General features: G+C 40.0%; 1 protein-coding gene across 1 annotated transcript in view; it reads left to right on the plus strand.

The window, feature by feature from the left end:
• The window catches only part of cntnap5a (contactin associated protein family member 5a), a 199469-nt gene that overhangs the window by 23258 nt on the left and 148529 nt on the right, over window positions 1-27682 (plus strand). Inside the window, exons 2-3 of the mRNA XM_055022388.1 lie at window positions 17154-17264; window positions 22836-23029. Of these exons, the coding sequence (XP_054878363.1) occupies window positions 17154-17264; window positions 22836-23029 (305 nt within the window). The remainder of the gene's footprint in view (window positions 1-17153; window positions 17265-22835; window positions 23030-27682) is intronic.

Here is a 27682-nt window from a genome sequence, read left to right on the forward strand (position 1 = left end):
TAGCAGGATTGAGCATTCCGCTTATGTTAGCTCTGTATGCTAGCTTTAACTTGCTTCCTTAAGGAAATAACCGTACTGTATGTTTTAGATATAATTATCTGGCTGTGTTTTTACATTTTTTCTTTTTGGAAGCAGAGAAAAAATATGTTCAGTTATAAGAAAGTTGCAAGCAGACAAGTCAAAATGTTCAGTTGTAGGATGTATTAATGCACAGGATTTTCCTCACATTGTCACCTGGCATCAGAGCATCTATCTGATGGTGATTAGTGAAATGCATTCAGTGATTTTCTTGACACTCCCATTAGCTAGCAACTTAACTACACCAAAGCTTTGTTTACATCTTTCATATTGTGATAGCATTAACATTTTAATAAGTACCTGACGTGCATGAATACTACAGTTAATTTATATTAAAGGTAGTTGGTATGAATGTAGAAGGTGTAAATGCAGTGATGACACTACTGAGATACTTTCATTTGAAATGAAGTTAATGTGCTATCTAGGGCTGAACCGATTCCTCAAATGAGTCGAGTGCCTTGATTATTAAAATTTCTAGACGAAAATTTACCTGTCTTGAAGCTTTGTTAATTTAAGGTTTATTATTTAGTGCACAGTGTTCCCGCCAGGTTATTACTTGCGTTGTGCAGAGCTCTCACTTCTGCCTCTGAGTTGTTGACGAAAGCTAAGTGTTAGCAGCATAATGTCCAATTTGCAAGTTTGGCCTGTGGATATTTTATTGATTGATGATAATGCCAGTGTTTTCATCGTTTTGCGGGGACCAATAAGCATCCTTAAAATGACTGACGCGATGGAGTGCGGCACTTTTTCTCCTTACGGAGCTGATAGTTCAAAGTGAACGGCAGGAAGAGCACTGTAGGAGTATTTATATAGGTGAGCAGATAGACTGAACACGGCGGGCCTACAGTGTAAGTATAACTTTATGGACGAACTGCAGAATACATTTTATATATCCCGGTCTGAACAAACGGGTGGCAGAGCGCATCATGGCGATACATAGCTGGTAAATGAGTTTCTGAGTGTGATGAAAGAAGGTAAATATCCCGTATTGCTCCCCCTCATTCTTACATTTGTTCCCTGGTCTACAGGTCTTGTCTCCTTGGTGAACCCTGTAACATGACGCCATATTTCTGATGATGATAATGAAAATCTGCTAACAGAAATTGGTGAAAGAGAAGCTAAAATGACCAATTTCCCAAAGATTACTAATAATGCTTTGGAATGTTGCGCTTCGGCTGAGCTACCAACATCACATGCAACACAGGCTGTTGAAACCAGCTTCATGTCATGGTAGACCTGAGGGAAAACGGTTTGCAGCTTACTGGCCACCAGAGATGTTTCTTCTCATAGAACACTTAATTGTCCAAAATGACACCTTGTTTTGACTGGGGTGTCATTCTTTCCTCTTTCATTCATGTCATCTTTTTGCCACAGTCAAAAAATGAGTCAGAGACACTGCTTTGCTGGGTGGGTTGGATATGCAATGAAGCCTAGGCGCAAATTCAAACTGGAAGACTCTTCCTAGCCAACCTGCATCAGCCAACTGGTGCATCCTGCTCATCACCGTCGTTCAAAACGCGTCAGGTCCATTCACCGTCCAAGTCCCAGCTGATAAGGACCTCCATCCATGGCATCTTCTGCTGTCCAGCAGAGCATGCCTCAGCTTTTCAGCCAGCTATCTCACCATATCCTTTTCTTTGTGATTCCTCATCCTTCCACCTCTAACTTCAGTCATAAAAGCCGTTTAGCCGCATCCTCGCCCCCTTCGCTTCTCCTCAGACGCTCCCGAGTTGCAAGAGAAATTCTCCTGGCCTCGATCATTCCAAACAGCTTCTCCCGCTGCTCTCTTGCCTGACTAGAATCCATCATCATCTCCTTCACCATCTACTTAACGGTCCATCTCTGGCATAAACCCACTGTCTTCATCTCCGGGCGGCCTTTCTTCGCCTCAGGTCCTGGCTGGGCCTGCCAAGGTCTCGCCTCACTGATCTATGTTGCCGCTCCCTCCCAGGTCATCATCTCTCCATTTCACCATCGCCATTCATTGCATCACCTTTGCACCTGTTCCCCACTCTGGTTCAGCCTCGTCAACAGCTTCTCTCACTGCCGTATGGCAACTGTCAGCCTGCTCATCAGGGCCTCCCATCAGATTCCTCACACCACACCCACCTGGACTTCAGGGATAAGACTACCTCAGAGGTGGGCAATCCTGGTCCTTGAGGGCCGGTGACCTGCAACTCTTGGATGTTTTCCTGCTCCAACACAGCTGAATCAAATCGTTCAATCACCTCCAAAGTTCAAGTTCTCCAGAGTCCTGCTAATTACCTCATTATTTGACTCAGGTGTGTTGAAGTAGAGATACATCTAAAAGTTGCAGGAGACCAGCCCGAGAACCTAGAGTTGCCCGCCCCTGGACTACCTTCACATGTCTCATTCATGTTTCATTCATTAGGAAATGGAGTGTTCAATTAGTCCACCCCCTTCCCGATCTAGCATGTCCTATTCATATGCGCCATTCAGGCTGCGTTTCAATGCTTCAGGGCTTTTAACTGAATGAACACTTACATAAATTAATAAATAGTAACGTGACAAATTGTCACTTTTCAAGGGCCATTATCCAATCATCGTTCCTCATGAATTTTCATTTTGAGTATTTACAATTATTGAGGCAACTTTCAATAGAAGGTGGTTTAGCCTCAATTTAAAAGAACATGTTTCTGTGTTTGGCTCATAGGAGTTTTTCCAGTTTCATTGCATAGTGGCTGATTGCTGTTTCATGCTTCATCCTGATGTGCAGCACCAAGCAAAACAGAAGACGTGAATGGTCTGGCATTGCTATTTTATCAGGTCTCTGACAAAACTTTCCCTTTTCTTAGCTTACCCACAGTCAGTCGTGCCCCCCTTGGACTGGAAGCTGTTTGTTATTTCATTATTAATCTAAACAATAATGATGATATTGGTAATATAGACCTTTGGGCACTTAAATAACTAAATTTAAAAAAAATTAATTAATTAAAATACATAATATGTAGGAGAAAACATAAAATACATAAATCCCTCAGCTGTGAGTTCCACAGCGTCTATAATTTTACCCAAAAAATGCAGATTCATCATGCTATGATGATTTAAAAAAATGTCTGCTGGAGCTGAAACGTTTCTGCCAGCTTTCACATTGTGAAAAGAAGGTATAAAAACAACAGAAAGCCTTTCGAAAGGCCAGTCCTGCTGGCACAGCGTTTTCTTTAGTCTTTGAATATCTCCGTGATTCGAGATTTTAAAACGGCCAACACTGTTATTCCTGTATCAAATTGATACATATGGGCTCCCGCTCTTCCCATATACATGTCTTCTTTCACTTTCTAGCAGTTAAAACGGTTCAATCTCTTGTTAGCACGCCATAGCCCGTTTTTCCGAGCTGCCTTAGCAACATGAACGCCATGACGCTTGCATTGGGTCTACACCTGTGCTGCAGTGATGGAGCCTGCTACTGCTGTGCGAGCTGCGCAAGCATGCATTAAAATCATGGCAACAAACAGCAAACGCAAATAACTTTGCGCAGTTTTTCCTACAAACTAACAGACTGAGTCGAGCAAGCTGTTGAATTCAGGTAATGCTAGCTAAAAGATGACTAGCTAATAATACAGCATCTTAAGCTTGTAACAAGTAGCATGTTGGTTACCGATGTAGTTGCATACTTTATGTCCAGCTACGTAGATTCATTGTGCCCCCCCTGTTAAATGTCCAGAGACAGAGCCATTCTCCACCACAAACAAACCGTCTTGTTTTATAATATTTCAAGCTCATGTCCCATCTGGTGCTTCTAAGTTTCATCTCTCATCCAAGATTGTCCAAAATCTGCATGGTTCTATTCCACAGGCCATCCTGTCATTCCCTGGTCTACGCAACCCATCCCTAGATTGCGAGATATTTTATGGAATCTGTTTCATTGCTGTAACCTCTTTCCCGAGGGGTCATTTCTGCAAGCGAACCCTCATTGTCGCTGTCTGCAATAAGCTGTCGAGCCCGAATCATTAAGCCGAACCACCCCAGTCCCCTCATGTCATCATTGGCATTTTATCATCTCTAGTCGTTACAGCCCTGGTCATTTTAACAGCTTTGCTGGTAAGTTGTCTCTCTCAGCCTTCGTTCAGTCTTTCCAGCTATTGGTCTACATCACCCACTTCTAATCTCAATCTCACGTCAGTGCAACTGCAAGTCAGTTCTTCCACTTTTCCATCTTAATCCCCCAGGCCATTGCCTTATTTTGGGGGATGACGTTCCGAGCAGCATCTGGAAGGCTCATCCTACCATATCACCGTCACATCAGCTCCTTCATTCTCTGTTTTAACTTCACAAGCCAAGTCAGCGCAACTCCTCTCCTTTACCACTTTCCCATCTTCTATTCCCTGGCCTCGGCCTCCTTTTTGGGGGATGACGTTCCTATCAGCATTGGGAATGCTCATCCTAGCTTATCACACAGAATTTTGCGATAACCGATGTCCTCACCCGGGTCCCGAGTGTCAAAGACTTTTAATTTTGTATGTCAATAAACTCTTCTAATTGTCTTCCCTTCTCCCCATTTGAGTCTCTCCAGATTGAAATCATGATAATGAGAAAATCATAAAAAAATCTTAAAATGTTACAAGGGTTTTTATTCCCAGATTTTCTAAAATAAGAAATACATCAAGCTGTGTTGGCAGTTGTCAATGAAATATACGATGCCATGAAAATGTATTTGGCCCCAGCCCACTCCTGTTCCCACTCCCAAATATGAGAATGTAGAATATACAAAGAATATTCTACCATTTTCTTTGTCTAAAATGTTGCTAAATATAACAAGAAAGTGACTGAGTTGTTAACAATTCAGCCACTATGTTATCTGCAGACATGACCTGGTGGAGGGTCGGTCAGTCAAACCTTTCACTGCAGAGCAGAATACCACAGTAGCTGATTTTTTGATCTATGCTGAGTCATGCTCTTTGTAAGAGCATGATTCAGAGCACAAGCCAAACCACGGAGCCCCTCCTGCCATTTGGAGGTGGTCTTAGCCTGTTTGGTGCCCTGGGCGTCCACCCCCGCTGATGAGTTCACTGACTGGGTCAAAGTCTGGAGACAGAGTTTAAAGATGGCTGCTTCTCTGGTTAGCAGTAGACTAACCAGAGTTAGTCTAAAGTTAGTGGTTTGATTTGAAGAAGGATTACTAGAAGACTGATGAGCCTTTTGCACAGGTGCAATACTAAATGCACTGTGAGAAATGTAATCCTTCAAATCAAACCACTCACTATGGCACCAGTTGCCATCAAGTGTTGGAGTTGTCTTGCAATAACACTTAAGTGTTCTTGAGCTCATGGTCACAAAATTAAGGCCAAACATCTGCAGGGGGGGCAGGCCACCAGTATCACCAAATTGGTGGTATATTGCTTGTTTTCTGAAATACAAGCAATGTATACTTTCTAAAATTTATGTTTCTCATGTTGATCTGGAGAATATTTTCCACATATTTATGGGGACCATCAAGATATTTTTGGAAAATTGGAAAATATGAGTTGGTCTTTGTGTTCATTGGGTCAGATGAACACAAAGACCATCACTGGGCAGCAGAACTCCCAGTCTGTTCTTGTCGTTAAATCTTGAAGGCTAATGGCCTGCTGTTCTACAGATATAGATCTGGATTGTTTGTGGACTAAAGGAATTGTCATCACAGTTCACCTGGAATACTTTTGATAGGCCAACCACTCTTTAGAAGTTGCTTTGCTTTCTGTGGAGTCCCAAACTCTAAGGAAAGGCCTAAATACATTTTCCATTCCGATGGATTTTCCATTCATCAGGATGGTGAAAGCAATTAGAATCGCTTTCACCAATTTACTTCTAATTTGAATTTTTCATCGATTCTTAACTTGCTTTCAGAACCAGACATAATGTATTGCCTTTTTAAATCCTTCTTTGTGTTGCCAAGCAGCTTCTATTGAAGACATTTCTTTTCTTATCATTCTTAACCTTGATGTGAAACTGAACCAGAAATGTGATTAATCAAAGTTAATTAATAAATCATGATTTTTTATTTTTTTTTACTCTATCTTTGTGTAATTTAAGAAGAAAATCATTATCTTAACCACTTCGATCAATACAATGAATCTGAAAGTGACTCATTTCTACAGCACCAAAGAACTAGAATTTTGTAAGTGTTGGCAGAGATCAACCTGACCTGCTTAGAATTTCAGTCAGACACCTTTATGTATGCAGATCATTATTACCATGTCAAATAATGTTGACTGCACGACTAAATGCAAATTGAGACTTAATCAAGACAGGAGAGAGAACAACAGCAATATCGATTGAGTAATTATACATCCTATCCATGTATACCTAGATTTAAAAAAAAAAAAAAAAAGAAATATGTAATTTATGTTCATTCTGATACCATGACTCCAGAACTACATGGCTTCTGTTACTGCTTGTAAAATCATTTAAATGCTTTTACAGATCCCAGAGAGGTAGGTGAAGAATGGTTGAGAAGTTAATCAGCACAGACCACAATAGTCAATATTAAAGAGAATAGTGGCAGAGTTCCGCTAGTCTCAGAGGCAGCTGGCTGCTAAAACACAGAGTAGATGTAAAGACAGAAGGATTCAGCAGAACCTGAAATAGAAAAAAGTGAAGTTATGAAGTTTAATTGTAAAAACTAGAGATGTTAAAAATGACTTCATGGACAGGATCTTGCAGCATAAATTGCATAGTGTTTTATGTTGGATCGGAAAGTCTAAAATTTGTGTAGTTAAATAAGAAGTGTGCAATACTAGGCATAAACAGAGTAAACATCCATCCATTTTCTTACACCCTTGTCTCTGGTGGGGTCAGGAGGAGCCGGTGCCTATCTCCAGCTAACATTCTCGATGAGAGTCAGGTCACAGGGCATCACAGACAGACAGGACAAACTACCATGCACACACACACACCTAGGGAGAATTTAGAAAGACCAATTAACCTGACAGTCATGTTTTTGTACTGTGAGAGGAAGCCAGAGTACCCGGGGAGAACCCACGCATGCACAGGGATAAAAGTCAAACTCCATGCAGAAAGACCCTGGACTGAGAATCGAACCCAGGACCTTCTTGCTGCAACTATACCAAATTAAACATAAATTAAAATATAAAAAATCATATCTTACCAAGAAATATTTTAGGCAATTTTCTGATCCACCCTTAGATACAGGTGGAGCAGATAGTGAAAGCATCTAAACTAATTTTGGCTTTTGATCTTATTTCACACCAAGGGTAACAATTGTGAGCTCCTAAACTGTGGCAAAGTTCCACTAGAAGCTCCTGTGTCTGTGCACATTAATCAACATCATATGATGTTAGTTTGCCAGAGTTGGCTAAAATAAGCTAATGTCCAATCGCAGCTAAAATGAACAAAGTTAAACTTCGTAAATGATACAACAATGTAATTGTTTTACCCAGTTAAATTACAAGAATCGATGAATTTCATACACAAAAAAAAATCTAAATCATTTTTAATCTTTTGGGTTCTAACAGAGACATTACTGAGTTGATTTAAGGCAGTTCTTTTATTGATATTAAAGGTATTAAACGTGGAGCATTCTCCTATATATGGATATTGTTTTAGATGTTACAATCCCCACCTGAAAGAACTGCCCAAAGGTGGAACATCTAAGCTTGTAATGCTGTTTCTTTAATCAGTCATTATTGCTTAGTCTCTCTTTGTCTGTCTTGTCTGCACTGAGCTGTAAAACTTTAAGAATCTCCAAGTGATTCAGTGTTCCAGAGGAAAATAAACCTGCTTTCTATTTCAGCGGCTTCCTGAACGAGGGCTAAATAATTCACTTTTTTATCATCATCAAAGACATCGACAAATTACACTGCAGGCTGGCTGTAAATGCTGGCAGGTCCCTTCAGATTAGTTTCTAACTTCAGAGAAATAAAGTGCTACAGTAAAGTGCACCATGTTTCTCAATCATTTGTATTGATGTGCACTTCCTGAATTCCGCCGACGTTCAGAGCTAATTGTGAACTGATACCTCTGCTCCACTTGGACTATCGCTAAGCAGAGGTCACCAAGCTGCATAGCCTGTTAGTCCAAGCAGGGTATCATATGAAGCTTTGTCAATACCACACAGAGGTCTGAGGCTACTCTGATACCAGATACTATCTCTGTACCCTTTGATATTATTGACTCTGTGGTCTCTGTGTTGATTAACTTCTGCACCCTCTTCCAACAGAGGCTAGGCTCCTAGGCTCTGGCGCAGCTCTCAAACAACAACACATTTAAACTTTAAACTAAGTTCAAAGTGGCGTGCCTCGGCTTTAATAATAGGTGTCTCCATTAGCACTTAGTGTTAATGGAGACACAGGTATGTTGGTATTTCAGTTAGATTTTTCAGGTCAGCTGGGAATATTCCTTATGAAGAATATCACACAAAATATGAAATATGATGTTCACTTTGTAAAGATCTGTCTTTGACATGCTCTCAATATATAGGGTGCATTTACATATTGAAAGTTGTGTTCAACAAATTTTTCGCTCTCTGAAGCTCAGTGTACTTCAAGTTTTCAGATGCTTTGTATGGCTTACTATTCTTTCTTTTTACCACAGTTTGAGACTTTAAAATAAAAGTTTGTTGCTGTTTGTTTTGAGGGTCATTTTCAAACTGTCTTGAAGAGCAGAACTCAGTAAAAGCAGAACTTTGTTTTGACATGTGGATTGCAGTAATAGCAGCTCCCATCTTAATTCAGCAATGGAGATAAAGAAAGATACAGATAAACAAAACACTCCAGAAGAATCCACAACTTTTATTTTGAACAGTGAGGCAAAAGCATGGCAGCAAAGAGGGAAGCTCACATGAGAGACAATTCTAACAGCGGTGAAATAGACAATATGCTTCATATTTTAAGCCTTCAAATGCTGAAGAAAATCATGTGTATCGTTTGCACAAATATAATATTTGAAGAAGACGCATGTAACTGAAGAGACCTACATTCAATGTAAAAGTATAGTAACAGTAACAACAAAGAGAACAATAGGTGTGACTAAAAGTATTTTCACATTCCTGTTGATGTTATACATCTCTAGGCATTCAATGATCCAAGTATGCGGCATTGAGTCATAGGCTTTCTTGTAATCAATCCAAGCCATGCACAGGTTGGTGTGTCGGGTTTTGCAGTCTCTGGCAACTGTGCGGTCTACGAGGAGTTGGTGTTTGGCTCCTCTGCTGTTTACACCGATACCTTTCTGTGCCATGCTCATGTGTTTATCCATGTGTTTGCTTATCTTGGCCGCTATGATGCCTGACATGAGCTTCCAGGTTGTGGAGAGGCAGGTTATGGTCGGTAGTTGGGTGGGACTGGACCCTTTGATGGATCCTTCTGGATTAGGATTGTTCGCCCTTCAGTTAACCATTCAGGGTGAGTCCCACTTTGCAGCAGCTGGTTCATTTGGCCTGCCAGTCGCTCATGGAGAGCAGTGAGTTTCTTTAGCCAGCAGGCATGGATCATGTCAGGCCCTGGTGCTGTCCAGTTTTTCATACCTGAGACTCTTTCTTGAACATCTGTCACAGTGATGGTTACCGGGGCTTGTTCAGGGAGGTTGCTGTGGTCCTCTCGTAGAGAGATCAACCACTGTGCATTGCTGTTGTGGGACGCCCCCTTTCCCATATGCCTTTCCAGTATTGTTCAGTCTCCAGCCTTGGTGGGTCTGCTCTGTTGTTATTACCCTGCCATTGAGAGTACACCTTAGCTGGTTGAGTGGAGAAGAGCCGGTTAATCCTTCTGGATTCATTCTCCCTTGTGTATCTCTTTAGGCGGCTGGCCAAGGCTTGGAGCCTCTGTTTGGCAGTTTCAAGTGCTTCAGGTATGGGCATCTGTCTGTACTTTCTGGGTACTGGTCTTTTCATTGTACCCTTGTGGAGCTCTGACAGTTGGCTCACTTCCCTCCTTGTTACCTTGATTTTAGCCTCTAACCGTCTTTTCCATGGTGGGTATTGAGTCTCATGGTTGCTCTTATAGCCAAGTATCTCAAGGATCACTGATGCTGAGTTGTAGATCAGCTCATTGGTTTCTGTTATGGTGTTGGTAGGGATCGTTCTCAATGCTGCATTCACATTCTCAATGAGACTTTCTGATGGTACTTCACTCAGCCGTTGTAATTGGCGCCGAGGAGGCCTGGTTGTCATTCGGATCATGATTCTCTCTCTCAGGTCAGCAGCTGTCTCGTTCAGCTCTGTTTCGCTCATTGGGGCCGTGTATCCCCTCACTGGGTGGGGACTTGTAGTTAAGTCCCCACAGTTTTGACATCCGGGTTCCTCCCTTTTGCCGTAGCATTTGTGTTGTATCTCGTCAATCTCAAGTTGTGATAGCAGTTGCCGTTTGCGGATGTTGGAACACTGAGCTACTAGTTGTTTGGCGCTTAGTGTTGACTGGGGATGTCGAAGTAACCATTCCTTCCCCAGTCGTTGCATGTAACCTCTCTCACTAGGGTTACTTGAGTGGTAGCATTCCAACAGATCCACATTTTCATCTCTCGCCCATTTCCGTCTTGTTCCAGTAGCCCATTTGTCATCAAGGTGCTCTGGTTCCCCATCACCTGACGCAGACCTTGTTTGGCCGGGCGACGTCTGAGCCGGCATGTTACGCAACTTAGTATCTCTCATGGTATGAGGTAGGCAGTAGCTTGAAGGGTCTTGCCTAAGGACCCAGATTGGATTTGAACCCTGCCCTCTCGGGTGATATACTGCTCAGAGGATAAGAACCACCAGCGGTGGGTGAGAAGGGATTTTTAAAATATATTTTAAATATACAACAATATATTTTAAATATATTGTTTCTTTTAAAACTATGTAAAACGGAAGGTGAAACTAAATACTGGGTTTAAAAGACAGTATCACAAATATTGTAAATGTAAGAAATGTCTGGGTATAATTGGTTTCTAATGTTATTCAACAGAATATGTTAGTTGCAGAAGAAACACATTCATGTTCTTGACATATGGTGTAATTCTGCTGAGTCTGCTGAGTTTTTTTTAGATGAGATTTAAAGGAAGTCAGGGTTTCTGCTGTTTTACAGTTTTCTGGAAATTTGTTCCAAATTTTTGGTGCATAGATGCTGAAAGCTGCTTCTCCTCTCTTGGTTCTGGTTCTGGGGATGCAGAGCAGAACCAGAACCAGAACCTGAGAGTCTGGAAGGTTGATACAACAACAGCAGATCTTTAATGTATTGCGGTGCTAAACCGTTCAGTGATTTGTAAACTAACAGTTTTTTAAAGTCTATTCTTTGAGCTTCAGTGAGCCTGATTTTAGTGAGAACAGGAGCAGCAGCTTCTGGATCAGCTGCAGCTGTTTGATTGATTTGTTGGACAGGCCTGTGAAGACGCTGTTACAATAATCAATGCAACTAAAGATAAACGCATGGATGAGTTTCTCTAGATCTGGCTGAGACATTAGTCCTCTAATCCTGGAGATGTTCTTCAGGTGATAGAAGGCCGACTTTGTAATCATCTTTATGTGGCTCGCAAGGTTCAAGTCCGAGTCAATATTGAATAAGAGGGGTCCTTGGATTGAACTTTGGGGTACCCCACATGGATTCCACCAATCCACATTGAGAACCATCATCCACAAAGAAAGAAAACATTTAACTAAAGAGAGCCTTTAGACCTCTAAGGGAGGTCTCCTGCACTTTAAATGTTCTTTAGAGTTGCTCTCAGACCAGTTGTTGATGGAATTCTGTTTTGTCCACTTTTCCAAAAATACTCCAGGAGTGAATTAGCAAGTCATCCAGGAGGTCAGTGAAGGGCTCTAAAAACATCTAACACACAGCTGGCATCATCTTCCTCAATAACAGAGCTCCTAATTCAACAACAAGAAAGAGACTAGAAAATATGGACTTCCTGGGCGAGTCCCAAGGTCAAACCACTAATGTCACAAAAGTCTCACATTTCTCAAAACCATCTTCATGACTCCAGGAGTTTAATCTTGGGATTTCCTTAATTTCTTTGTTTTAAGTCAGTCTTGTTTCTGTTTTAATTTAGATAAGTTCTGCCTTAGTAATTCTAGTTTACTATGTTTCTTTTTGTGTATATTATTTTTTGTTGCCTGTATTTAATTATGTTTCTAGGTCTAGTTATTGTTCAGTGTTAGATTTTTTCCTGGGTTCCTGTGATTTTCTTTTTGCTTTTTCCCTGCTCTGGCTCCCTGCATTTCATATATCATGACAAATGCAAGTTCAAGCAAATGCATCAGGCCATCATAGCACAACCAGTGATTGAACAAATATTTCAATTAAATGTTTAAACCAAACACCACAAACTACTAGTACTTAAAAGAACAGCCAATTTGAGACAATTTCTAAGTTAAACATATTAGAAATTGTATTGAATGCAGCATTTTGGGCTTCATTAAATAAGTTGAATACTTTATAGAAGGCTGAAATGCACTGATTGGTTAAATTAACGGGGAATTTGTTTGGAGCTTACAGTGTTAATTGTTGGCAGCCTAAGAGACTTTGTTTGCATGATTAGAAGCTGTGATCTTTTGCTAACTAGCTGACTTGTGATCGACCCCAGCTGCTGTCTTCCCCTGTTGGGCTTCCTCAAAGCTACCACCGAGAGCTCAACTCTAATTGGGCAGCAGTAACTTTAGATGGGTTTCATCCTTCCACTGAAGAGGATCAGGGCAGACTGCTCATTCTAACACTGCCTTTTGGCTACAACTATTACTTGTTCTATTTTTAGAACAATCCCTTCGGCATGTTTTTTTTTTTTTTTTTTTCATTTTCAACTGTTTTGATGTCCAAGTGAAAACGATGTAGAAGAATCTTTCTGACTATGGTGCCTAAAATATTCACCTATGGGCAGGAGTGCAACTACATACTTTCTGAGGTGTATGCGAGCATGTCAAAAATTTCCCACATCGTTTTTGTACCCCTTCAAGTGCAGCGCCCCTATGCATACAGTGCATACCCACTATTCGCGCCACTGTATATGTCATACAAAAATTACTTTGTTGACTCAACGTAATGCAACATCACTTTGTCTGTTGGGAGGAAGTCTAAGTCTGGCAGATAAGAAACAGGATGCTTCTCTTCTTATTTCAGCCCAAAGTGAAACCTGTCACTCCAGGCTTTCCTCTCTCTCTACAATCTGTCCTTGAAGATAATTTGTACAAAGTTAATTACAGATTTTCATTCCATGTGACTGGTATCGATTAAATGATAAAGAAGAACACAATAAGGACCCTGGATTCTTTCTGGATCTAAACATAATGCAATCATTGATTTGGGAAATAATGGCAGAAACCTTGTTTCATTTCTAAAATGAAAGCAGCAAACGGTGAAAAGCTTTTTACTGACATGAAGGATAATCTTTGAAATGTTTAATGTTTTTCTATTGTCAGAAAATCCAACAGTGAGCAGGAATTGATCCTATTATCAAGGATTGCTTGTGTAGCCGAGTGATGTTTCAAGCTTATTGCTCTGTGCCGTTGAGATCTGGTGTTATCATGGCAGATAACCAAAAATATACCCACAAACACACCCCTATTCAAGCACACACACTGCTCTATAAATATCAGAAGTGCAGAGGTACACAATTCATTTTTTTTCTGTGTCTTATGTCTGTGCTTTAAAATTATATACTAGAATGATTTATTTAGAAAAATCTCTCTAGAATTAGTCTACTTAAATCTGATTTAAGTAGACTAATTCTATTTTGCACTATTTTGAAAATAAAACACTAAAATAATGACATGGAATAAGCTGGACTATAGGTAGGTTTAACAAAATGTAATGCTGGTTATCAGTTGTTGATAACTAGCAACTGATGACCAGTTGTTGGTTACCAACTGGATAAATCAGTTGAGGATTTTTCATATCTGGAATTGTCAGTCAGTTGGTTAAATTCTATCCTCTCTGAGCCAAACCCTGAGTGGGAAAGGGGAGGAAATAAACATTTAGGCAATGGGTCAATGAGATTTCTCCAACTCTGGGAACATTTTCATTAGATTAAACAGAGAGGTTCTTTGGAAAAGGCTCTTCTCCTCTTCACTTTACTTGCACTTTAACATAATGTCAGAATTGTCATAATCATGATGGCATGATGAGAACAAAAGAACTAATCTTGTGAGGTCTAAATAAAAAAAGAGAGGGAAAAAAAGAAGTTATGCTAATTGTCTTATATAAATTAGAAACCATTTTTCTTGGCTTTTTTAAAATTAAGAATAAAACCATAAAATTGTATTATTATTATTATTATTATTATTTTATTGTTGTTGTTACTGGAATATCCTCAGATATGTCTCGCAAAAAAAGATTCCAAATATTATTATAATTTTTGTTTTAAAGAAGCTGTGTCTGTATTGGGAAACTGGTTTGGTCCTGATGGGGTGAAACATGGGAACAATGTGGAGGGGCAAGGAGTACACATAGTGAGCACAGTGTAATTGACAAAAAACCCTTTTTTAATCAAACAAGTGTTTTTACACAATACATCTACATGACATCATATTTGTATAGGCTGTGTATAATTATTCCACAGTTTGACCATTCTGAGTGAATGTAGCATTAACATTCGTCCTCACCAACTTAAGAACCATTCATACATTTTCAAAATTTTGAATCCCTTAAAAATAAGTTCTAACAAGTAGTCTTACAAGAGTTAGAAATCAAATTACGGTAGCTTGTACTAAATGTACATTCTCAATGGGAGACAATCGTAGCAAAAAGCAAAACGACATACATTTTTCTATTTGATTTAAAATATAAAAGATTTGAAGACTTAAAAAAAATCAGGCTTTTAAGAATTCAATCTTTGCACAACATTAAAGTCAATGCTGTTTAAAAGCAAAGTCACAAAAATGAAAGAAAAAAGTGAGAAAACAAGAAAATTCTAAGGGATGAAGAAGGGTTTTGTTTTTTGCCAAGATACAAATGGGAAAATCAAACTATTTTAAAAACCATTTCTATCAGTGCTATTTCATAGCTCAAAAAAGAACACAAGGTGATTAGTGAAATAACAGGGAATTGTTTCCATCTGCTGGACTTGAAGAAAGCAGGAACACTTATGTGCAACAAAAAAAGCGAATAGCAAAATGAATAAATACAAATGGAGAGTGCTGCTTGGTGAATTCCTCCATCGGTGTTTTATCTCATCGTCTTCTGAGATGATAAATAACTATGCCAAAGCGGAATAAATGTCTGAATCCAGATTACAATAAAATACGTAATCAGAAGTTTGATTAAACAAAAGAAACAAGACATAAATACTCTGAGTCCCAGAGAGACAGATTATGTTTTCTTTTTTCCCCCTCATGATCACATTCTTTTCCAACAAACCTCTTCTTTAAAATGAATTAAACATAATATGGAAAAGAAAAAATATATAAATTCTTAGAAATAGTTTTAATAATAGTGAACGAATAGGGGACATTATATATAGTGATGAGTTTTGTCAGGCTTAATGAAATTATGGTGTTTCTGTTCTTGCCTTTCATTATCTTTCATAAACCAAACATCTGAAACCTGGGGGCCACAAAATGAGCTAGTTTTAGATGTTCTGTGCTCATATTGAAACATTCCAAGTGTAATTCCAGACAAGCTTCCCCAGTTTTGCCATTCCTTTGAAACATTGTTTTCCCTGAGCCAGAAGAGTGAGCAAACATCTTCAGCAGGAAACCGATCAGTTGCCTGACTACAGCTGACACGTTTCAGATTTCAAGAGCAGTGAAGTGTTCTCCCTCCTCAACCTCTGTCCATGTATTATATTTGTCCACCCGGATATGAACATGTGTCTTCATTAAGCAAAAAGAAACAAAAAAAATCCCCCAAGATCAGAGCACAGATCTAGAGTCAGCTTCAGAGGATTTTGAGTGGTCCCACAGGCTTTGGATCGCTCTACAGACAAATCATCCTGCATCCATAAGTCATCCTGACTGTCATAAGCTGGCCTTAGGCTTGGGAACAAATCTGTGATAACAACAGAGTCTGTTAACTTACTCCACGTACACACTGTTTTTAACCCATAGTAGAACATGAGAATGTTGTTGCTTGAGTTCTGCACCTTAAAGCTGTCAAAGCTCGACAATGTCTGATGTCTGACTGAAAGAAAGCTCACTTCAAAGGGAAGAAAAACTTAAAAAGATGGCTGCAGACTGAAAGGTGGGAGAAATGAATGAGAATGTGTGAGAAGCAAACATTGGATCAAGGAGACTTTTTATAGATTAAGAAAGCCGTTCCTGAATAATAACCTGGTGCATGCTGTGGTCTGTTAAGGTGCCGTGCCAGCACTTTCTTTTTCCACATGAACACGTGCAACTGCACTTCATCTTCAGTCATAATTTGAGAAGAGGAAAAAACGGCATGATCCACTTTAGTCACTTGAAATCAGGATTAGAAAAATCTCTGTCGTGAGAGGAGTCAAGTCAGGTCGGCTGATTTACAGCGAGACATTCTAAAAGCACTCCAGATCACGCTGTCACTTCTGCTGAGCTCTTGTCGGCCAGATGGATGTCCAATCGCAGCTCCAGATGTGCCCAGAATCCGTCTGAGCTCCAAGCAGAGTGACACCCAAAAACAAAGGGCTGCCCCTCACTCAGCTACACGACTGATTGAGAAAGCTGAGGGATAATTGTAATCAGGCTGCTGCCAGTTTTCATTATGATCTCAGACCCAGGCCTTAATGCCGCTCAAACACACTGGAGAAGGTTGCTATAGGCTAGAAGGATCAGAGCGCAATAAAAGTGTCGGCTTTAGATCACAGTACTCCTAATCTGCTGCTGGTTGGATGTGATGTAATCTTACAATCTTGGATTAAGTACACACATTACAGTAGAAGAGGCAGGATGTTTGTGCTGCAGTCTGGGAGGAACTGCAGGGGTTAACAGACTTGCAGGCGACTGGGAACAGAGGAGCAAAACAAAGCTGTTATTTTCCTTGTTTTCTGCATTTAAACTCCTCCACTGACAGGTAGAGGAACACTTTGAACTAATGTGTAACAACGCCTGGAACATTTTCCATAATTACTCTCCGCAGAGCAAATCCCAGTTTGGCAAGTTGCATATGCAACAATATTCAAACCGCTCACATCTGAAAATAACAGGTTCTGAAATGCAGTGTTTATGTTTTGTTTTCCAGATAATTGCAATGGTCCACTCGCATCAGCATTACCACACTCATCGTTTCAGAGCTCATCTCAGTCCTCGGCCAGTTATTCTGCCTTCTATGCCAAGCTCAACAGGAGAGATGGTGAGTGCACACTGATTTAGAAAAAAACAAAAAACAAACAAACAAAAATACAGTACCCTGAGAAATATCTGCCTATGCTAAATTTATTCTGGTGTCTTTTAGCAACATTGTTTGAGGAATTCGGAGGCTACATTATGTGCTCTATCAGATTTTTGTTCATTTCTCTGACCTATTTGTTTGTTCTAAATTTCTTTAATTGAAGTGTATCTGTGCAGGTAAAAAGCATTTGCCCAGTATATATTAAACATGTGTTCACTTGCAAACAAACTATTTGATGACTCAGTTTTTCTGATTATTTTTGCTGCCCAGTTAAGGGCTGTTTTCATTAGAAAACATGGATAAATGTAAATTTTTTCATGATCTGTACATGCTCAGAGCTGCTCAGAGATTACTGGAACGGTAAGAATCAGAGATCAGCATGGACAGACTGAAAGCACACACACATACACAGACATGCACATACACTCACACAACTCAGCTCAGTTCATTATTTAGGATTAGGCATCAGCACTAAACATAAAACAACAAAGCCATATGAGTCCAAAAGCAAAAACAACATAAATTATCACCTGACTAGTCTTGAACTGATAGTGTGCTTCTGGAACTCTGTGAGGCTCAACCAGGCTTGGTTCCTATAACACAACCAGCCTCCTCTTTGTGAGGTCAAACAACAATGCTGCTTATATCAGGGGTGGGCACCCTTGGTCCTCGAGGGCCGGTGTGCTGAAACTCTTAGATGTCTCCCTGGTCCAACACACCTGAATCCAATAGCTGAATCACCTCCTACAAGCAGTCAAGTTCTCCAGAGTTCTGCTAATGACCTCATTATTTGACTCAGGTGTGTTGAATTAGAGATACATCTAAAGATTGCAGGAGACCGGCCCTCGAGGACCAGGAGTGCCCACCCCTGGCTTATATTATGATCCAGAGACAGTTTTACGTCTCTGGATCATGAGACCACAGTCAACCTGGACAGGTGGAGTGGCCACCTGTCCAGGTTGACTACCTCTCCCATGTACTACTGCTAGTCTCATTTGATAATCATACAAACTGGGATTCTCTTGCATTTATTTAAATGTGTCTTCCACTCTTTTAAGTTAAAACACCCACAGACTTTTTATTTTCAAGTATTAATAAATAGATAGCAAAAGGTGCATATTAGGATTTTATTATCATTTTTGTTTTTGAAGAATTAGAACCAGGTGAAACTAAAACTATTCCACTTGAGGAGAACAAAAAGTTATTTTGTCTTAAGGGTAAAATGTATATTGTATTCATATACTATAGTTTTGGTTTAATTACTGTCCTGACTTTGTTCTTTCAACAGAATGTCCTTTTTAAGTCTTCATTCTCCAGTTAGCGATTCATTGATTATTAAAATAATTGTCAGATAATTTAGTGATCTATACATCAGTATTGAATTGATTTATCAATGTAAACAGTAATACCTTATAATCTGTTAAAAATTCGCTTTCATATATCAAACTAAGCCATCTCAAACCATCAGAATTTTAGATGCATTATAATTCCAATATAATTCAAACGTTTGTCATTATAACCAGAAGTAGACATGATGGTAATTTCATTTAGGTTTTGATCAGTAGTTCTGAAGGTTACTGAAGGTTTTATCTTTGGACAGTGCTGTATATGTGGCAGTCTGTGGTTGAAAGGCAAAACACAATTAAAAATTAAACCAAATTTCACTCTTATTTATGGTAGTCCAGATAAGGTCAACAAAACACAAAAGCTACAACACAACAGCAAAAAGTTACAACATAAGTTTTCCTAAAACAGAATTTATAATAAGTGGAAGTTATAATAAATTTACTTGCTGAGGTTTTAGCAGCATGCTTGTGGCTTTATGTCATTGTGTTGTGTCCTTTGTCGTTTCATTGTAGTTTCTGCATTTGTCGATCCATGTGGGCCTCATTCATAAAAGGCAGATGTGTGATTTTCATTATTAAGGAAATAACATAAAGAAAAATGGTATATATTCATCTGTTCTAACAGTATTGTCTTTTGCAAAAGCAATCGTACATATGGTTTCATCAGAGTGAAACATCCTCTTTGTTTTCCTCACATCAGGACACCAGATGGAAATCTCACTGCTTTATGTAGGATTTACGTAGTTGAGGGGCCCAGAACAGCTTCAGTGAGCGTCAGTTCAAATGATTTCAGGGAAATTGCCAAAAGTGACAAATTCTGTTAAATATTGTTCTACAATAGGGAAATGCTCCACGGTTCACAAAACCATTCTTTATTTAGCATCCCTTTGGGTGCAGTCAAACAGTCATTTTATTAACTGAGTAAAATGTCACAAAGGTGTCTCAGTGACAGACATTATAAGAGCTCATGGAATTCCTCAAAACACTGAGGAAACGTTTCCTTTGACATACCAGGCCAGGTCATGCCAGTCTGAGGGAAACTGATTCTACAACATGCATTACTACATGACATGGAATGTTTGTGACTGAATTTACTATTTTTTTGTAAGGGGCCTTTGAAAAATATGTGTTCTAAATTTGTGCATAAAAAATGAATTGAACTGTAAAGTGAATCATTATTCCTTAAGCAGTTAAAAAACTAAAGACCGTCCTGTCCAGTAAATTGTGGTTATTTTCATTGTTCAAACTGCTACTGTCTGCTGTTGAAGAGTTGCTATTCCTGCCATCACCAACTCTGCACACTTTTTTTTGTACCCAGATTTTGAGTGAGATGTTACCTCAACAATTTCAGATAGTGCTGCTGTATTCATTTGCTTCATCTTATGCTAGTGTTTGTGTTTTTTGGGGACTCTTAACCAAACCAACACTGTTTTCTTCATTGTTTGGATGTGTGGAGTTATTCTCTGTCTAGCAATTTTTGTGACAAGTAACTGTGTTAACTGGAGAGTTCGGGTAAAAGCAGGAGCAGGTGGCAGTGGTTTGTGATGTTCAAGTGCCTGAAATAAAGTGTGTTTAAGAAGATCCATCCATCCATCATCCATCCATCCATCCATCCATCCATCCATCCATCATCCATCCATCCATCCATCCATCCATCCATCCATCCATCCATCCATCCATCCATCCATCCATCCATCCATCCATCCATCCATCATCCATCCATCCATCCATCCATCCATCCATCCATCCATCCATCCATCCATCCATCCATCCATCCATCCATCCATCCATCCATCCATCCATCCATCCATCCATCCATCCATCCATCCATCCATCCATCCATCCATCCATCCATCCATCCATCCATCCATCCATCCATCCATCCATCCATCCATCCATCCATCCATCCATCCATCCATCCATCCATCCATCCATCTTCTCCCTCTTATCCAGGGTCGGGTTGCGGGGATAGCAGCTTAAAAAGGGAGGCCCAGACTTCCCTCTCCCCAGCCACTTCCTCCAGCTCCTCCGGGGAAATCCCGAGGTGTTCCCAGGCCAGCCGAGAGACATAGTCCCTCCAGCGTGTCCTGGGTCTTCCCTGGGGCTTCCTCCTGGTGGAACGTGCCCGAAACACCTCACCAGGGAGGCGTCCAGGAGGCATCCTAACCAGATGCCCGAGCCACCTCAACTGGCTCCTCTCAATGTGAAGGAGCAGCGGCTCTACTCTGAGTCCCTCCCGGATGACCGAGCTTCTCACCCTGTCTCTCAGGGAGAGCCCAGCCACCCAACGGAGAAAACCCATTTTGGCCGCTTGTATCCGCGATCTCGTTCTTTCGGTCATTACCCAAAGCTCATGACCATAGATGAGGGTAGGAACGTAGCTCGACCGGTAAATCGAGAGCTTCGCTTTTTGACTCAGCTCTCTCTTCACCACGACGGACCGGTACAGCGCCCGCTTCACGGCGGACACTGCACCAATCCTTCTTCCCTCATTCGTGAACAAGATCCCGAGATACTTGAATTCCTCCACTTGGGGCAGGACGTCTCCCTCGACCCGGAGAAGGCACTCTACCCTTTTCGGACTCAAGACCATGGTCTCGGACTTAGAGGCACTGATCCTCATCCCGGCCGCTTCACACTCGGCTGCGAACCGCTCCAGCGAGAGCTGCAGATCACGTCCCGATGAAGCCAATAGGACCACATCATCCACAAAAAGCAGAGATGCAATCCTAAGGCCACTAAAACGGATCCCCTCAACACCCTGGCTGCGCCTAGAAATTCTGTCCATAAAAGTAATGAACAGAATCGGTGACAAAGGGCAGCCCTGGCGGAGTCCAACCCTCACCGGGAACGAGCCCGACTTACTGCCGGCAATGCGGACCAGACTCTGACACCGGTCATACAGGGACCTGACAGCCCATATTAAAGGGCCCGGTACCCCATACTCCTGGAGAACCCCCCACAGGGCACCCCGAGGGACACGGTTGAACGCCTTCTCCAAGTCCACAAAGCACATGTAGACTGGTTGGGCGAACTCCCATGCACCCTCCAGGACCCTGCTGAGGGTGTAGAGCTGGTCCAGTGTTGCACGACCAGGACGAAAACCACACTGCTCTTCCAAAATCTGAGGTTCGACTATCCGACGGACCATCCTCTCCAGTACCCCCGAATAGACCTTGCCAGGGAGGCTTAAAAGTGTGATCACTCTATAACTGGAGCACACCCTCCGATCCCCCTTTTTAAACAGGTGGACCGACCACCACCCCAGTCTGCCAATCCAGGGGAACTGCCCCCGATGTCCATGAGATACTGCAGAGTCGCATTACAACATCCAGAGCCTTAAGATACTCTGTTTACAAAGATGTTCAGAGAAAAACACTGACTTGGGCTGCTGTTATTAGTACTGTGTGCTTTTAGTGACACCGTTCGTGGTATACTTTATATGCACTGTGAATACTTCTTGTATTTTCTTTCCTCCTCTGATCTATTTCTCTCTGTTAAATCGCTCCCTGACCACTTTTCTTCCTTTTCTCTTTCCTTTCCATCTCCATGTCCACTGTGATTGTACAATGAGTTGAACAGGAGACAGAAAGAGAATGCTTAACTTTTTGCCTCCCTTGATTATTATGGGGGATGTTAAATTCTTAGAAAACGCCACACAGCTTGCTCATTATTACTGCATATAGCATATATAAATATTTTTTGTAATTCTAAATCAACGACAGTGGAGCCCTTATTTGTTAGGGTTAGAGATCACAGATGCGCACAAACAGCTAAAATCTGCAATAATTTCAGAGATCCTCTATAAACTCTTAGAACTGCCTATTTTAAAACCAAATACACATTAATATGTGGGAGCATGTACAGTGGAGATGGTTTTAGCACTGCAAATGGCAGTAGGGCCACAGGGAGTAGGCAGAGCTCAGCTTTTTCTGACTCACAATATATTGTTAGGACACAGTGACAGTTTTAACAAAGATGTAAAAACAAAACAAAAAAAATAAAAATTTATAGAAAATACACACTGCAATTTTAGTGAAAAACAAACTGAATATAATGGTGGAATTTTCTAATTGTCGACCGGTAAATCGACCAGTCGACAATTTCATTGATCTGTTGATTTCCCCACATTCCCTTCATTCAAACACAACATACAATGCTAACTGTGTGTTCTTTCTTACTCCAGAAGCAGGAGGTTGGTCTCCAATGGTGACAGACCAAGACCCCTGGCTCCAAGTGGACCTCAGGGAGCAGATGGAGGTGACAGCTGTGGCTACACAGGGACGCTACGACAGCTCGGACTGGGTCAGCAGTTACCTACTGCTCTACAGCGACACAGGTCGCATCTGGAAGCAGTATAGGCATGAAGATGGATTGGAGGTGAGTCCACACTCTGACATTCCAGTTGAGATGAGTTGCCAATTTGGTTTTTCAAACTGAAGATACCCAAAATAAATGCTGTTTTTTTTCTTGGGACTGGTTAAACAGTCAGAGACTGATTCCGGGCTTTTTGCTGTTGATGGACGAGGTTAATGTTTAGATAAAATGCCTCTGCTACTTTGTCGAGTGTTAGTAAAAAAAGGTCAGTAGCACTTGTGCGTGTGTTCAGTACTTGTGGAGCTGCAGAGTTGATTAAAATAAATTAACATAAACTCTGGGAGCAGGGAGCGAAGGGAGCTGGGCTCAAAAGGTCACTAACTGTTTGTATAATCTATAGTGAAATAGAAATGAGGAAATGTCAAGCTGGGGTTTGCAGGGATCCGGTACTCGAACTACGCATGCCTTCACTGCTGAGCTAATCTCAGCACACAGGTCTAATTCCTTTGAGAAGGTAAATAACATATTTCAAGCATGCCGAATTATTACTGTAGAAAAGGAGAAAAATAATGATATTCAACACTGGAGGTATTATACAGTACCTTGAAGAAGTATTCATACTGCTCAGACTTCACCTTGTCAGGTAACAACCACAACTCTTTATTAGGGTTATATAGGTTAGCCCAACACAAACCAGTGAATAGTGCATGCAAGTTAGGAACTTATGGTAACCCCATAAAAGACACATTTGTGTGTGAGGTTAAAGTGGAAATCTTCATTAAAGTATCCTAAAAGCAACACAAGCGAAAGATTTAATGTTGGCAGGAGCCTGTGAAGACATTAATAGACAGAGAATATAGAAATTGTCACAGAGGTTTTTCAAGGTGGGCTGCACAGCTAGTGGGTAGCGCTGTTGCCTTGCAGCAAGAAGGTCCTGGGTTCGATTCCCGGTCCGGGGTCTTTCTGCACGGAGTTTGCATGTTCTCCCTGTGCGTACGTGGGTTCTATTTGTTTGGATCAGACTTAGCATTGATACTGGATTTTGTCATAATTTTGCAAGTTGAGTTGAGAAGAATGTCACCATGCAGACAACCGGGAATGGTGAGGAAACTCACAATTTTAATACTTCCAGTGGGATCTTGAACAAAAATAAGCTAGAGAACAGATAGCTCTGGCAACTCAAATGACTGTAACTCAGGATAAGTAAACGAAAGACTAAATACCTACGGAACATTGTCAAAGAATGAGGCGCAGCCGGTACTATCAAGAAGACTATGGTGGAATCAATTAACCAATAAATTGGAAAACACACAAGAGGACTAAAAGTAACATACAAGCAACACAAAATCCAAGTCCCCACATATTTGATGTTGAATGCAGATTAAAACTCTATTTTTTAATTTTCTCTGAATATGTTTGCTAATTCATTGGAAGCAAAGTAGAGTTGTGACCATTTGTTTATCTGTCAACTGTGGTAGGACATGTTACCTGATTCGATGGTGTCGAAGAATAGGCCAAAAATTACACTTGGTCTTGTGTTGCAAGATATTGCATTTGTTTTTGTGCTCCTTGGGCCCCCTGCAGTATTGACAGCAGGGTGGGCCAGTGTCAGATAACATCCTCTCACTTTTTCCAACACTGTTCAAGGTGTGGGAAGTGTCTGCTGTCAACACAATTATTATGCTGCCTCTTTTTGTCCTCCATGTAAACTCCAAGCAGCCTGTTCATGGATGCAGAGGCTAAGAAAATAGCCTTATGTTGGCACATGTCATTAATTCTTTATTGTGTTTGCCCCAATTATGTCAAAGGCTGCCAACAGGATGTTAAATTGTGATTCAGAGTGTTTTTCTACTTGGCAGTCCAATTAGCAGAATTGTAGTTGCCTACTGGCATGTCACTGCTTCACAGTATTTTTTTTTCATTGTTCTGAAATTAAAAAAGCACAGAGATAGAACAATATGTGTAGTTCTGGTCTGGTTTGAATTATTTATTTTCCTCACCTATTTAAAAATAGATTACCTGAAATGCATTAAAATGTAAAAATCAGAAAGCAGGAGGCTAAAATAAGAAAGTTCTCACGTACACCCAGGCTGGAGTTTTTTCCATAATCATAGTAAGACTAAAAACTGCTATGATCAGCTATACCTTTAAGAGTAAACATGTTTGCTTGGAAAACATAAAGTTGTCACAGGTCAAGGGTGAACCAAAGGTAAATATATAGCTTCCGTCCTCAAAATATTCAGAAAAAAGCTTTGGAGTTGACAGCTGTGAGGTTTTTATAAGATATAGCATAAGCCTGTCAGAAAAGGCACTATATTTCTTTAAAGAATGCCGGTCCTAAAAAATATTTTCATCATCCTTTTATCACAGCATTTTTTAAAATAATCTATTAATTGTGTTCTTCAGCTGTAGCATTGTCTAAGAGAGCCACACAATACAAATCTGTGAAGCAATCTGGGCTCTATTTACAAGTGTGATGGTAACTCAGCCAGACAGTGACAGACTGTGTCACATCGGTCCACACTGCTCTGTGGCACCACAAGGGCAACACTGCAGGAAGTGTTGGTGCGTTTGTGCGGCTCCCTGTCAGAATAGAAGGAAGCACAGAGAGGTGTTCCTGAATAAGGGGAAGGACATCACACGTGCGGGACAGTGACAGTAATAAGTAGCTTGAGTTCTGCTAAAACAGGACTTGATGTGTGAGTTGTTATCACCTGCTAAATTTAGAGATGAAGTTGCTCAGTAAGGAACAACTTTGTTTTTTTTTCCTCCTAATAATCTTGGAACAGATCTGGAAAAAGTTACTGGTAATCATGTCAAGCTATTGATTGGATGCAAAATTTATATTTGATCACAAAACTTCAATTTAAGCAAAACAAATGAAAACAAAAGAAAAACTAGAAATCTACATTGTCAAATCTGCACTGCTTTAAAAATAACTTTATTATTAGTTTTAATTACCAAAGTATGGTGCCTCTAATGGATTTGACAATTTATTCCCACATTACTGGCTGTTATTATTGTATGTAAAACTACTTTCCTTCTGTAGTTGTACTTTACATGTTAATTTAAAGTACCGGTACATGTTTTTCTGTACTTTACATTTCCCTCTTAGTTTATTACTACATATTACATATTATTAAGTATGTCAATAATCATAAAAATGCCAAGATAGCACACTACTTATTTTACAGAAAAGAAAAAAAAGTTTTTAATTATGCCCATTTTCCGTTGATTTTGTTGTTTTTTTTCCCCCTATTTGGACCAGTTGACCCATATATGAAAAAAATATACTATAACCCACAATTGAATCAAAAAAAGGCTTCTACTTACGTTACATAATTTCCTTGCCATATGTAAGATTGAGAATTTTTTAGGAAAATAATCTAAATCATCAACCACTTAGGTGTGAATTAAAAGTTCTATTGCAAGCTTTATTTCCCCCACCAACAATTACCAACATCACTGCAGGCCAGTGCAGATCCTATAAATCACTTATACTTCTATTGTGTAATGAAAAGAGACTAATTTCTTCATTCATAATTATGCTAACAATAACTCTTGGCTTGCAGTCACAGACTTTTTGAAGTACTTCTTAAAAACTTTACAAACCGCAGACTATGATCAAGATCTGCTCCAAACAGCAGTGACTCAGGTGAAAATCATTACTTCATTTTAGTGTATGTTACTCTTACCAGACAATTGTGTGAGAGGACCCTGAATGCACCACAGTGTGCTGTTTTAATCTAAGACCGTTGACCATTGGAACATAGGTCTTATGCCTTGAAAAATAGGAACAATGTCAAGGTGATTCAGTCCAAGTTAAATGCAACCAAATAAATACATTTTCTAATGAAATATAAGTGACTCATATAAAAATAGAGTGGAAGCAAGCTAAAGTTCGCTTAGCCTAACAGCAAGCGTCTGTCTGAGCAAAGATCCTCAGAAAAATTACATACTACTTTACTAAAGATTATTTTTTGCCATATAAAGTCTTGATTTTGTAGTTTCATATCCCAGCTCCATGCCTGCGGCGTGACATAAGGAACACGCCACATAATTGAGCGGCATTTAAAAGTTCAAAGATGTGCAGAAATTAATCAAATGATGAACTTAAAACAATTTAAATTCAAATTCAATTTCTGAATATGATCAATACGATTGCCACTTTTTTCAGCCTTTTGCTTCACTTTGGTTTCTCAGATTCATATTGATGATCTGAAAAATTTATGTAACTATAACACTGCCTCTGTCTGGGCTCTGGTTTGTCAATACTGACAGAGCCATAACTTAAGCAAATTTGCATTATGTATTTCTTCCCATAAAATTATTCTAAGAAACATTTTTTTAGTGAAATCCTTTTGAATCTTGGTGTTTTATCAAATAATTGTATATTTTCTGAAAAGAAAATCCACTTCTGGCTACTTACTTTGATAATAAATACCTTTAATATTGAGATAACTGCAGAAAGCAACTCTGAATGTTTCCCTTTGGGAAGACATTTGCAAGCTCAATGTATCTTACAGTGTTCAGCAAGTAAAGGCAATCTCTTTGAAAGAGTAATATTGGATATTTTATTATGAGATGATAGATCTTTTTAAATTTTGGTGAAAAGTAAAGAACTAGTTGACATTTCTCATAATTGTGTGAAAATGTATTAAAACTCTTATGCAAAGACAAAATGAGGCAATATGTTTACACATTAGTGGTGTGACC

The sequence above is a fragment of the Poeciliopsis prolifica genome, unplaced genomic scaffold (assembly GCF_027474105.1).
Source record: "Poeciliopsis prolifica strain line A6 unplaced genomic scaffold, Auburn_PproV2 SCAFFOLD085, whole genome shotgun sequence".
Taxonomy (NCBI): Eukaryota; Metazoa; Chordata; class Actinopteri; order Cyprinodontiformes; family Poeciliidae; genus Poeciliopsis; species Poeciliopsis prolifica.